General features: G+C 45.9%; 1 protein-coding gene across 1 annotated transcript in view; it reads left to right on the top strand.

Moving 5' to 3' along the window:
* Positions 1-12,514, top strand: part of LOC115061562 (titin-like) — a 154,750-nt gene that overhangs the window by 134,427 nt on the left and 7,809 nt on the right. Inside the window, exons 207-227 of the mRNA XM_029529957.1 lie at positions 170-454; positions 556-855; positions 949-3,015; positions 3,125-3,427; positions 3,501-3,806; positions 3,940-4,230; positions 4,312-4,611; positions 4,756-5,061; positions 5,230-5,532; positions 5,718-5,999; positions 6,196-6,789; positions 6,942-7,229; positions 7,361-7,660; positions 7,778-8,080; positions 8,249-8,551; positions 8,658-9,242; positions 9,331-9,633; positions 10,361-10,660; positions 10,768-11,343; positions 11,438-11,743; positions 11,870-12,475. Coding sequence (XP_029385817.1) covers positions 170-454; positions 556-855; positions 949-3,015; positions 3,125-3,427; positions 3,501-3,806; positions 3,940-4,230; positions 4,312-4,611; positions 4,756-5,061; positions 5,230-5,532; positions 5,718-5,999; positions 6,196-6,789; positions 6,942-7,229; positions 7,361-7,660; positions 7,778-8,080; positions 8,249-8,551; positions 8,658-9,242; positions 9,331-9,633; positions 10,361-10,660; positions 10,768-11,343; positions 11,438-11,743; positions 11,870-12,475 — 9,207 coding nt within the window. The remainder of the gene's footprint in view (positions 1-169; positions 455-555; positions 856-948; positions 3,016-3,124; positions 3,428-3,500; positions 3,807-3,939; positions 4,231-4,311; positions 4,612-4,755; positions 5,062-5,229; positions 5,533-5,717; positions 6,000-6,195; positions 6,790-6,941; positions 7,230-7,360; positions 7,661-7,777; positions 8,081-8,248; positions 8,552-8,657; positions 9,243-9,330; positions 9,634-10,360; positions 10,661-10,767; positions 11,344-11,437; positions 11,744-11,869; positions 12,476-12,514) is intronic.

A 12,514-nucleotide genomic window follows, 5' to 3' on the forward strand; every position in this document is an offset into this window, starting at 1 on the left:
AACGATAGGAAAGTAAAAGCTGAGTGGGTTGTAACATCAAATCTTATGAATAATATATCGTGTAGTTGTTTACATTGCTTTGGTCCTCCCTACCATTATGAAAATTACAATGTTACAGCTCATTAATGTTAAACACTAAATAAAAACCTCTCATTTCTCTCAAAACCAGCCACTCCAAACATTGAATTTGGACCAGAGTACTTTGAGGGTTTGACAATCAAAGCAGGTGACAACATGAGGCTGAAGGCAACCATCACTGGGCGCCCAGTTCCCAAGATTGTCTGGTACAGAGACGGTGTGGAAGTTACCAAAAAGATGATGGACATCATCAATGTAGCTGGATCCAGTACTCTGTTTGTCAGGGACGCGGACCGTACGCATCGTGGCCTCTACACCGTGGAAGCTACAAATGGATCTGGAACCAAGAAGGAGAACATCCTTGTTCAAGTCCAGGGTACAGAGTTTAGACATCTAATTCTGTATATTACAGTACGCTGTTTTGTACAGTTATATTTCTTTGTGTTCTAATGTATACCTTGTATATACATGATGCAGACACTCCTGGGGAGCCAGTGGGACCAATTACTTTCAGTAACATCTCAGAGGGCAAGTGCACCTTATCTTGGAACCCACCAGACAACGATGGCTGCTCAGAGATTTCACATTACTTAGTTGAGAAGCGTGAGACGGCCAAGATCTCCTGGGCCTTGGTGACTGATGAATGTAAGGAGTGCACTTTCAATGCAACCAAGCTCATCAAGACCAATGAGTATCAGTTCAGGGTCTCTGCTGTTAACAAATTTGGAGTTGGCAGGCCTTTGGAATCCAGCCCCATTATTGCGCAGCTGCAGTACAGTAAGTGGAAAGACTTTTCTACTCGTCATTGAACACCCTTTCTATTTGGAAAAAACTGATATTTCACTAATGTATCAAAATCATTTCCCCCAGCTACACCTGATGCTCCAGGTACACCTGATGCCACTGAGGTCACCGGAGAGAGTATAACCCTGTCCTGGACTCCTCCAACATCTGATGGAGGAAACTCTATTCAGTACTATATTTTGGAGAAACGAGAAAAGAAGACTGTCCGGTTCTACAAGGTGATCACCAAGAAGCCCATTGTAGAATGTGCTCACAAGGTGCTTCACCTCTCCGAAGATATGGAATACGAGTTCCGTGTAATGGCCGTGAATGACGCTGGAGTTGGAGCTCCAAGTAACATCTCTTTGCCTATCAAAGCTGCCGAGCCAAAGGATATTCCCTGTGCTCCTTCTGTGGTTTGTGTCTCTGATACCACCAAAAATTCAGTTAGTCTGGAATGGAGCAAGCCTGCAGATGATGGAGGCATGGAGATCCTGGGCTACGTTATCGAAATGGTGAAAGGAAACGAAACGGAATGGAAAAGAGTAAATGAGGAACTGGTGCCCGAAACACATTATGTGGCAGCTGGTCTCGAGGCAGGCGCTGAGTACAAGTTCCGTATCGCCGGTGTCAATCACATAGGAAGAGGCGAAGAAAAGGAGACTCCAGAGCCTGCTCAGGCTGTAGACAGGCTAACAGCACCACAGGTGGATATCGATGCCTCCTTCAAGCAGACACACATCGTCAAGGCTGGCGATTCAGTGTGCTTGGGCATCCACTTCAGAGGAAAACCCATTCCCACTGCCACCTGGACGAAGGAGGAAGGGGAGCTGGGTGTCTTGTCAGAGATCACAACTACAGATGGCCACAGTTCTCTGAGTATTGAAAACTGCTCTAGAACCGATACAGGCAAATACACGGTCAGCCTGGAGAATTCCAGCGGCAGCAAGACCGTTACATTCACAGTGAAGGTGATGGACACTCCTGGACCTCCAGAGATTGTTACCTTTGAGGAGGTATCCAGGGGCTCTGTAACAGTGATCTGGAAGCCCCCTCTTAATGATGGTGGGGCCCGAATCCATCATTATATTGTTGAGAGGCGAGAGGCCAGTCGACGTACATGGCAACAGTCTGGTAGAAAGTGCACAAAACACATCCTGAAGATCCAGGACCTGCTTGAGGGAGTGCCATACTTCTTCAGAGTCTCAGCTGAGAACCAGCATGGTGTGGGGGAAGCATATGAAGTGACAGAGCCAGTCATTGCCACTGCAGAACCAGCATCTCCAAAGAGAATGGACATCCTGGACACCACAGACAACTCAGTATCACTGGGTTGGCTCAAACCTGAGCATGACGGTGGCAGCCGAATCCAGGGTTACGTCATTGAGGCAAGGCCAAAGGGATCAGACAAATGGGTTGTTGTTGGCACCACACAGAGTCTTACTTATGTGGTTGGCAAGCTCAACAAGGGCGATGAGTATGACTTCCGTGTGAAGGCTAAGAATGAAGCTGGCTATAGCAAGCCCAGAGGAACTCTGGCTCCTGTGCTGGTCAAAGAGCCTCACATTGAACCTGCGGCTGACCTCAGTGAGATCACCAATCAGCTGATTACATGCAGCTCTGGCAGGAGCTTCACCATCGAGGTTCCCATCAGCGGCAGACCTGCTCCCAAAGTCAACTGGAAATTGGAGGAGATGAGATTGAAGAACTCAGACAGAGTCTCCATCAAAGTGTCCAAGGACCGAACCAGCATCTCAGTGAAGGAGGCCATGAGAGGAGATGGTGGTAAATACTACCTGACTTTGGAGAACGTGGCAGGAACCAAGACCTTCACAGTTGAAGTTAATGTCACAGGTAGACCTAGTCCTCCCAATGGTCCCATTGAAATCTCATCCATCACCTCGGAATCCTGTGTGGTTAACTGGCAGCCCCCAGAGGATGATGGTGGCACCGACATTACCAACTACATTGTGGAGAAGCGCGAGTCTGGTACCACAGCCTGGCAGCTGATCAATTCCAGTGTAAAGCGGACGTCTCTGCATGTTAGTCACCTAACCAAGTACATGCAGTACACATTCAGAGTATCTGCTGAGAATAGATTTGGTGTCAGCAAGTCCACTGAGTCTGAGACCATTGTTGCAGAGCATCCTTTCAGTAAGTACTAATCCTCTTTTTCTTTTTTTTTTTTACACCTCAAATCAATGTTATGCTCCTTATGCAACTGAAGTGACTATATTCATAGATCTTTTTTCTCTTATCTCAGCACCTCCTGGCCCACCAACAAGGCCTTCTGTCTTCAATGTCACTGCTAACACAATGACAATGAAATGGGAGGAACCCTACCATGATGGTGGTAGCAAGGTGACAGGCTACTGGATCGAGAAGAAGGAGAGGAACAACATCCTTTGGGTTAGGGAGAACAAGATCCCTTGCTTTGAGTGCTATTACAAGGTGGAAGCTCTTGTTGAAGGCCTGGAGTACCAGTTCAGGGTTTATGCCATGAACAGTGCTGGGCTGAGCAAAGCCAGCGAGGCCTCCAAGGGAGCAGTTGCTCAAAACCCTGTTGGTGAGTTATCACACTATCTCATGTCTTGTTTATACGGTTCTGTCTCTGCCCAAAAATATTATCTGTTATGTAGATCCACCAAGTAAGCCAGAGGTCACAAATGTCACAAGGACCACAGTCTCCCTCAAATGGTCCAGTCCACTGAATGATGGTGGCAGTCCCATTGTTGGCTACATCATTGAGCGTAAGCCGTACACTTTGACCGGTGAAGGCCGCTGGCTCAAGTGTAACTACACCAATGTTACCGACAATTTCTACACTGTTACTGCGCTGGGAGAAGGAGAGCCCTATGAGTTCAGAGTCATTGCCAAGAATGCTAACCAGGTCTTCAGTACTCCCTCCGAGTCCACTGGATCGGTGCAGTGCAAGACTGACTTCGGTAAGAGCTTCATCTCTGACTGAGATGCAATACCAGAAATACAGCACATACAGTCACTGGCTTCACATTTGACATTTGACGGTTTCAGCAAAGGAGCATGGAACATAATCTTTCTTTTGTATTCACCCTACAGAGCCTCCAAAAGCTCAACTGGACAGTAAGCTCCTGTCTGAAACTGTGATGGTCAGAGCTGGTTCAGACCTTGTTCTGGATGCTGCAGTAGGAGGCAGACCTAATCCTAAGGTTTCCTGGTCCAAGGGCAACAGAGAGCTGGACTTGTGTGAAAAATACCACCTGCAGTACACCCCCACCAGGGCGATGGCCATTATCAAATTCTGTGACAGAGATGACACAGGAAAGTACATACTCACGGTCAAAAATGTAAGCGGAACCAAAACTGCTGAAGTCAATGTCAAAGTGCTGGGTAAGGAACATTTTCCATTCATTTATTCAGTGCATTTGTAAATTATAGAAAGCAACTCACCATGAGACATGTTTCTTCCAGACACACCTGGAGTGTGTGAAGGCAGCATTGAGATTAGCAAAATTACTGAGGAGTCATGCACCCTGAGCTGGAAGCCCCCTGTTGAAGATGGAGGTGACGAGGTTTCCTACTACATCGTGGAGAGACGAGACACCAACAGGCTCAACTGGGTCATCATGCAGGCTGAGTGCAAGGAGCTGACCTGCAACATCACTGGGCTCTTCAAGAACACAGAGTACCTATTCAGAGTTCGAGGAGTCAACAAATACGGAGCTGGCGTCCTCCTGCAGTCAGACCCCATCGTCGCCAGAAACACTTTCAGTAAGTGATTTGAAAAGCATCAAATTTTTAAAAAACATTCCTTGCAGTAAGTTCCAATTTCAGATAAAAGTCAGATAACCCTTAGTAAAATCTACTATGGTCTAAAAAGTTTTCATTTATTTTTACTATTTTGACTTCACCCAGCTGTGCCAACTCCTCCTGGTGCTCCTGAAATCTTAGCATCAGGAAAAGACTTTGCCACCATTGAGTGGCTTAAGCCAGAGAGTGACGGAGGCAGCCCATTGATCCACTACCTGGTGGAGAGGCGTGAGAGAAAGAGTGCCCGCTGGGTGAAGGTGAACAGAGATGGAGCTCACCTTGACACCACACTGAAGGTGTCTGGTTTGACTGAAGGCAACATCTACCAGTTCAGAGTGACAGCCATCAACAAGGCTGGGGAGAGTGAACCCAGCGAGGTTTCTCTGTATGTCGTCTGCAGAGTGCCAACATGTAAGTCTTGGCACTCACATTACAAATAAGTGATCTTGTATAACTGTAATCTAGTTGTATCTTGTAAAATGTAGAATTCTAGTAATTTAATGTCCTTTAACAGATGAGTGATTATTCCAATGACATCACAGATCAATTGGTCTTTATTCCTTCATTCTCTCTTCTCAGGCACTCCTGCTCCTCCTTCTATCCCTCGTATCACCGACACTCACGCTGACAGCATCAGCTTGGCTTGGTCCCGCCCTGTGGAGGATGGTGGCGCTGATGTGATTGGCTACATCCTTGAGATGCAGGAAGCTGGAGGAAAGGAATGGAGCAAGGCCCATGAAAAGACCTTGCGTAATCCAGAGTATGTGGTAACAGGACTTTCTGCAGGCAAGAAATATTGCTTCAGAGTGGCTGGTATTAACATCAATGGTACAGGAGACTTCAGTGAACCATGTGCTGAGACTGAGCCAGTGGAGAGAATTGGTAAGTCACCTAGTAACATATGAGTTTGCAATCCAAACATTATTAATCACATATAAAAATCAGTGTGTACATGAGGTTTAAATTTGGCTTCAGTAAAGTTCATTTGTAGGTCGGTCATGATGTGGTACATTCTTATGTCACTGACAGTGGAAACTTTATTGAAATTATCCCACTCGCTCCACCAGAAACTCCTGACTTTGAGCTCCATGATGACCTGAAGAAGACCATCTGTCTGCGTGCTGGCGGCTCACTCCGCCTTTATGTCAGTGTCTCTGGTCGTCCAACTCCTACCATCAGCTGGAGCAAGCCAGGCGTTGACCTTCAGAACAGAGGCTTCATCGAAGTCACCAACACATCTACCACACTTATCATTGATAAGGTTCACCGCTATGATGCTGGAAAGTACACTCTGGTGGGCGAGAACTCTGCAGGGAAACAGGAAGTCAACATTCTGGTAAAGGTTTACGGTAAGTTGATCAGAATTTCTGAGAGGTGAGTTAGAACAATGTGTTGGGTTCAGGCTACATTACGTGCTTTTACGATAAGAAATACTAAGCTTGTTTAAGACTGTTTAACTCGATAAAAACATTTCTGTTACTTCAAGGATAGAGTAGCCTTTGGAAATTTTCACATTTTAACTCCAGAATGAATTTTTATCACTAGATACCCCTGGACCAACTGGACCAATCAAAATCAAGGAGCTGACCAAAGATTCTGCTACCATCTCTTGGGAAGCCCCGGCTGTAGATGGCGGTGCTCCCGTAAACAACTACATCATTGAGAGGCGTGAGGCCTCCATGAGAGCCTACAAGACCGTCACCTCCAAGTGCAACAAGACGTCCTATAAGATCGATGGCCTGATGGAGGGCATGCTTTACTACTTCCGCGTCCTTCCTGAGAACATTTATGGAATCGGAGAGCCCTGCGAGACTCCTGATGTGATCCTGGTTTGTGAGGTGCCTTTGCCGCCAAACAAGCTGGAGGTGATTGATGTCACCAAGAGCACGGTTACCTTAGGATGGGAGAAGCCTGAGCATGATGGTGGCAGTAGATTGACAGGCTACGCCATTGAGGCCTGCAAGTTTGGAACAGACAAGTGGATGAAGGTGGCCACACTGAAGCTCACAGACTTTGAGCACACTGTTGAGAAGCTGAATGAGAAGGAACAGTACTTGTTCAGAATCAGGGCCATCAACAGCAGGGGAGCCAGTGAGCCCAAAGAGCTTGTTACAGCTATCACTGTCCAGGAACAAAGAGGTAACCAGGCAAAAAGCATGGGGAAAAAATGCATTCTGCTGATGCTGATTTGAACGAGTTAAATACTCCGTTAAACATCAATTCTCTTAGTTCACAATCTATTTCCAAACCACTGATCCAAACAGTTATTTTATCACTCTTTCCCTCTGCAGTGATGCCCATGGTTGACTTCTCTAGTCTTCCTCAGAAGGTTATCAGTGTCCTGGCTGGAAAGACACTGGAGTTGGATCTGCCCATCATCGGCAGGCCTCCCCCTGTCTGCTCCTGGTATTTCCTCGACAATAAGATCAAAATCACAGAGCGCGTCAAGATCAAGAGCACGGGCAAGTTCTCCAAACTGACTATATCTGACACCACCATTGACGACACCGGTGACTATACGGTGGAGGTGAAGAATGTTGTAGGCGTCATCACAGATGTCATCAAGGTCGTCATCCTCTGTAAGAAACTATATATCATCACAATGCCTATAAATACAAAGTTTAGAGGATTGGCAATATTAAAGAGAATACCAAATATTTATTGAGACAACCTCACAGTAACCATTTACTGTCTGAATCTGCTTTACTAGCTAAACCTGATGAACCAAGTGGACCCATTAGATTTGATGAAATCGATGCCACGACCGTCACTTGCAACTGGGATCCTCCAGTACGGGACGGCGGCGCTCCCATCAGTGGCTATGTGGTGGAGCAGCGTGATGCTCACAGACCTGGCTGGGTGCCTGTCAGTGACTCTGTTAGCCGACCAACCTTCAAGTTTGAAAACCTGATTGAGGGAGATGAGTATGTCTTCCGCGCAGCTGCTGTGAATCGCTATGGCACTGGAGAGTTCCTTCAGTCTGAGATCATCACCTGCAGGAGCTTAAAGAGTACGACTTCTGACTGTTTTGCCAAGTTTAAATACATTCAACTATTGTTACTAAAGACAGGATTACATCAATGACAGTATTGTAACATTAATGTTACATGTTCCCCTTCCTTGACAGATGTGCCTGGACCTCCTGGTCGTCCAACCATCTTTGATGTTTCTCGTGATGGCATGACTGTGGCCTGGAATCCACCAGAGGAAGATGGCGGCCTTGAAGTCTCTGGATATATCATTGAGCGCAAAGAAGTGAGGGCAGACAGATGGGTGCGTGCCAACAGGAACCCTGTCACTATGACCAGATATAGATCAACAGAGCTAACTGAGGGTCTGGAGTATGAACACAGAATCACCGCCATCAATCTCAGAGGACTGAGCAAACCAAGTCTGCCTTCCAAGCCAGCAGTGGCAACAGATCCCATCGGTAGGAGAACATTTTAGGAAACAGTTTTGCTTTTAAATTATCTGGAGATGTCTCCTGATAATACTGTACTAATACTACAGATGTGTTCTGGTCAAAGGTGCCTTGTTGAAGTCCAGATTCATTTCTTCTGAAGCTGGAAACACTGACAGGCTTTTCTTTCATACATAGATCCACCCGGCTGTCCTCAAAATCCAAGGATCACCGATACTACCAAAACCTCTGTGTCATTGGCTTGGAGTCCTCCTGATGATGAGGGAGATGCAAGGGTAGACGGTTACCTGATTGAGATGCAGAAGGTGGGCACTATGGCTTGGATCAAGTGCAACACCACACCGTCTCTGATTTGCGAGTACACACTGACCAAAATGCCACAAGGAGAGGAGTTCAAATTCCGTGTGTCGGCCTGTAATGCCGGTGGTTCTGGAGAACCTGCTGAAGTGCCTGGAACTGTCACTGTGACTGAGATGCTTGGTAAGAGTAAAGCGATTACAGTAACAAAATTCACACTAAAATAAAATTTTCATGTTAAACACTAATTTAAATAAAACTGACTTTTTCAACTATCTTTATTCTTCAGAGTCTCCTGACTTTGACTTGGAGTTGAAATACAAAGATGTGTACGTGGTCCGCCAGGGAGGAGTGGTTAGACTCTCTGTTCCAATCAAGGGTAAGCCTCACCCAACATGCAAGTGGTCCAAAGACAGTGGTCCAGTCTCCACCAAGTGCATGATTGCCTCCACCGAAGACACTAGTGAGCTGGTGATCAAAGGAGCTGAGAGGGGTGACTCTGGAGTGTATGAGCTCTTGCTGGAGAATAAGGTTGGCAAGAAGAAGGCCCCAGTCAAGGTGAAGGTCATTGGACGCCCAAATGCGCCAGAGGGACCAATGGTCTTTGAAGAAATCCAGGCCAACTCTGTAAAGGTGTCTTGGAAGGCACCCACTGATGACGGTGGCTCAGACATCCTGGGTTACATTGTGGAAAGACGTGAAGCAGCCAGGAATGCCTGGTACACTGTGGACTCCAGAGTGACCGACACTCATCTGGTTGTTAAGGGTCTGAAGGAGGGAAGAGAGTACCACTTCAAGGTCACTGCTGAAAACTCCTTTGGTATTAGTGCCTCTCTGAAGTCAGAGCAACCGCTGGTGCCCAAGACTCCTCTTTGTAAGTAATCCAATTCTTCACTCTTAACTGTTTTTAACTCGTAATTTTCAATGATGACAAAAAAATATATCTGTTTTCATCAAAACAGGTCCTCCCGAACCTTCGAGCACCCCACCAGAGATTATGGACGTCACCAAGAGCTCTGTGGCATTGGCCTGGTCCAGACCAAAGGATGATGGTGGTTCTGCCATTACTGGCTACTTTGTTGAGTACAAGGTAGTGTCCACTGAGACATGGTCCCGCCACCAGACCAAGATCACCTCCAGCATGTTTACTCTGCATGGACTCACGCCTGATGCAGAATACCACTTCCGCATAATTGCTGTCAATGACATTGGTGAAAGTGAGGCTGGTCCTGTGTCTGAAGCCGTCACATGCAAAGATCCATTCGGTGAGTCTTCTCACATAAGAACGAATTAACAATAATGAGAGTACTGCAAGTACTACAGTTAGATGCATTTTAATGGCCCGGAAAACATAATCAACTAATCACAAAAATGTCCAAACTTTTTAGAAGTTAAACCAAAATAAAAAAAATAAGGATATAGTGGATATTATTGGTGTGTTGTTGATAAGACACAAAAGCAGCTGTTAATTAATTAATTTATTTGTTCGTTTGTTTATTTAACAGGGACAGTGCACATTGCTGTAAATGTGCCAGAGTTAGCCAAGAGGCTATATTTCATCTGTAGTCCCTGGACAGATGTTACCCTAAAAACAGAATAGAATAAAATATGAAAATTTAATTATATAATATTAATAAAAAACATAGTTCAGGACATCCTTAAAACATGCAACGCAGAGACTCGTGATACAAGTTATGCAAGACAGTAAATACATGAAGATATTACTGTTAATCAAAAAGAAGATTGAATAAGACCACATTGAGCTGCATTGTTAGACATTAACTAGAACATGCAAAGCAGAAACACAGACATAACAAAGACCCAAAAAGCATGCACAGTATGTAAAATATGACACAATAAAAACAAAATCACAATAAGACATGCATGTAAGTACATGAAGGCAGACTGGCAGTAGCAAGATAGCGACAGTTGACAGAAGCACAGCACAGACAGAAACATGTTAAAATAACATGTTTTTTTTTTTTTTTATAGACAAGCCAAGCCAACCAGGTGAGATTGACACGGTGAATGTGGCCAACAACTTCATCACCATCCGCTGGCAGGCTCCAGAGTGTGATGGTGGAAAGGATGTGCTGGGCTACTGGGTGGAGTACAGGAAATCAATTGAGAGCACATGGAAGAAGTGCAACAAGAAGAGGCTGAAAGAGAAGGAGTTCACCATCCCTGGACTGGCTGAGGCCACGGAGTATGAGTTCAGAGTGTTTGCTGAAAATGAGACTGGAATGAGCAGACCTCGTAGGACTACCACGTGCATCAAGACCAAACTGAGCGGTGAGGATAATGAGTTATACAATGTGAAAATTATTGGTAGTCATTTACCTGACATGATTTTTCAGAGACCAAGTAAAAATAATTGCCTCCTTGTTTTATGTTTGTAGTTGAAACTCAGCCAAGCCTGAGAAAAGAAATGGATGAAGTAACTGTGAAACTTGGCCAGCCTGCTGTCATGAAGTGCCAGATCATTGGCAGACCAGTTCCTGAAATCAAGTGGTATCATGCTGGAAAGGAGGTTGTTGAGTCCCGCAAGTACGAGATGAGCTCTGATGGTCGCAACCATTCCCTGTCCATCATGACTGACCAACAGGAAGATGAGGGAGAATACACCTGCAAGGCAATCAACGATGCCGGAGATGCTGAAACCACAGGCATCTTGGTGTTAGAGGCTGCTCCGTCCTTCCACCAGGACTACCCACTGAAGGAGACCTACTATGCTGGCCTAGGAACCACTTTACGAATCCATGCTGTTTACATTGGCCGACCGGAGCCAAAGATCATGTGGCTGCATGGAGCAAAGACCCTGGAGAACACAGAAGATATCAGCATTGAGACCACTGAGCACTACACACACCTGGTCATTAAGAATGTGCAGCGCAGAGTCCATGGAGGAAAATACAGGATCAGACTGCACAACCACTTTGGCAGGGCTGACACTGCATTCAATGTGGAAATCTATGGTATGATCATTTAAATTGTTTTCAAACTAATGTAACACTTTATAATGGCTGATCAGTAATTCATACTTATTTCACATTCACCTTGTTTTTTCAGACAAACCCGACGTGCCTCAAGGTCCCATTGTTCTGGAAACTCTCCTGAAGAACTCTGTCATCATCAGCTGGAAGCCTCCTAAGGATGATGGAGGCTGCATGATAACCAACTACATCGTGGAGAAGCGTGAAGACAAGGAGGGCACAGAGTGGGAACTGGTCTCATCATCCATTAACGGCACGTCTTGCCACGTACCCAACCTCATTGACAGCGCCGGATACTTCTTCCGTGTGTACGCCCAGAATCGCTATGGCAACAGTGAACCATTGGAGCTGACTTCACCTATCCTAATCAAGAGCCAACTGGGTAGGTTTCGTCCAATATCAATTCATGTTTCAAATTACTGCAACTGTAATGCATCATCTCAGATACCAGGTCACGCGACACAAAAGATCTGACGAGACCTTCTGATTTGCATATTGATTTCCACAGAAAAACCATCACCACCTCTGTCACCAGTTGTCTCTGGAATCACCAAGGACTCCTGTGTTGTTTCCTGGAAGCCACCTCTCAGTGATGGTGGCTCAAAGATCAAGAGCTACTGCCTTGAGAAGAAGCAGAAGAAGGACAGGAAGGAATGGACTGAATGGGCTCCAGTAACCACGGATGAGATCAAGCAGACAGTGTTCTCTGTCAAGCGCCTGACCGAGGGCGTTGAGTATATCTTCAGAGTGAAATGTGAGAACCTCGGAGGACAAAGCGACTACAGTGAGGAGACTGCTCCCATTGTTCCAGCTGCAGCCATGGACATCCGTGCTCCTGCATTCAAGGAGGAGCTGAGGAACATGAGTGTCAAGTACAAGAGCAATGCTACGCTTGTCTGCAAGATTACAGGGCAGCCCAAGCCTGTGATTAAATGGTTCAGACGAGGAAAGGAGATCCATTCTGATGGAAAGAAGATCAAGATCCAGGAGTTCAAGGGCGGTTACCACCAACTGGTCATTACAGAGGCTGATGAGGAAGACTCCACTGTGTACCAGATCAGAGCTACAAACCAGGGAGGGTCCATCTGTGCTACAGTCTCACTGGATGTTGAAAGTAAGCCCACATATACCCAGTTTCTCCTAATACTGACAT

The sequence above is a fragment of the Echeneis naucrates genome, chromosome 21 (assembly GCF_900963305.1).
Source record: "Echeneis naucrates chromosome 21, fEcheNa1.1, whole genome shotgun sequence".
Lineage (NCBI taxonomy): Eukaryota > Metazoa > Chordata > Actinopteri > Carangiformes > Echeneidae > Echeneis > Echeneis naucrates.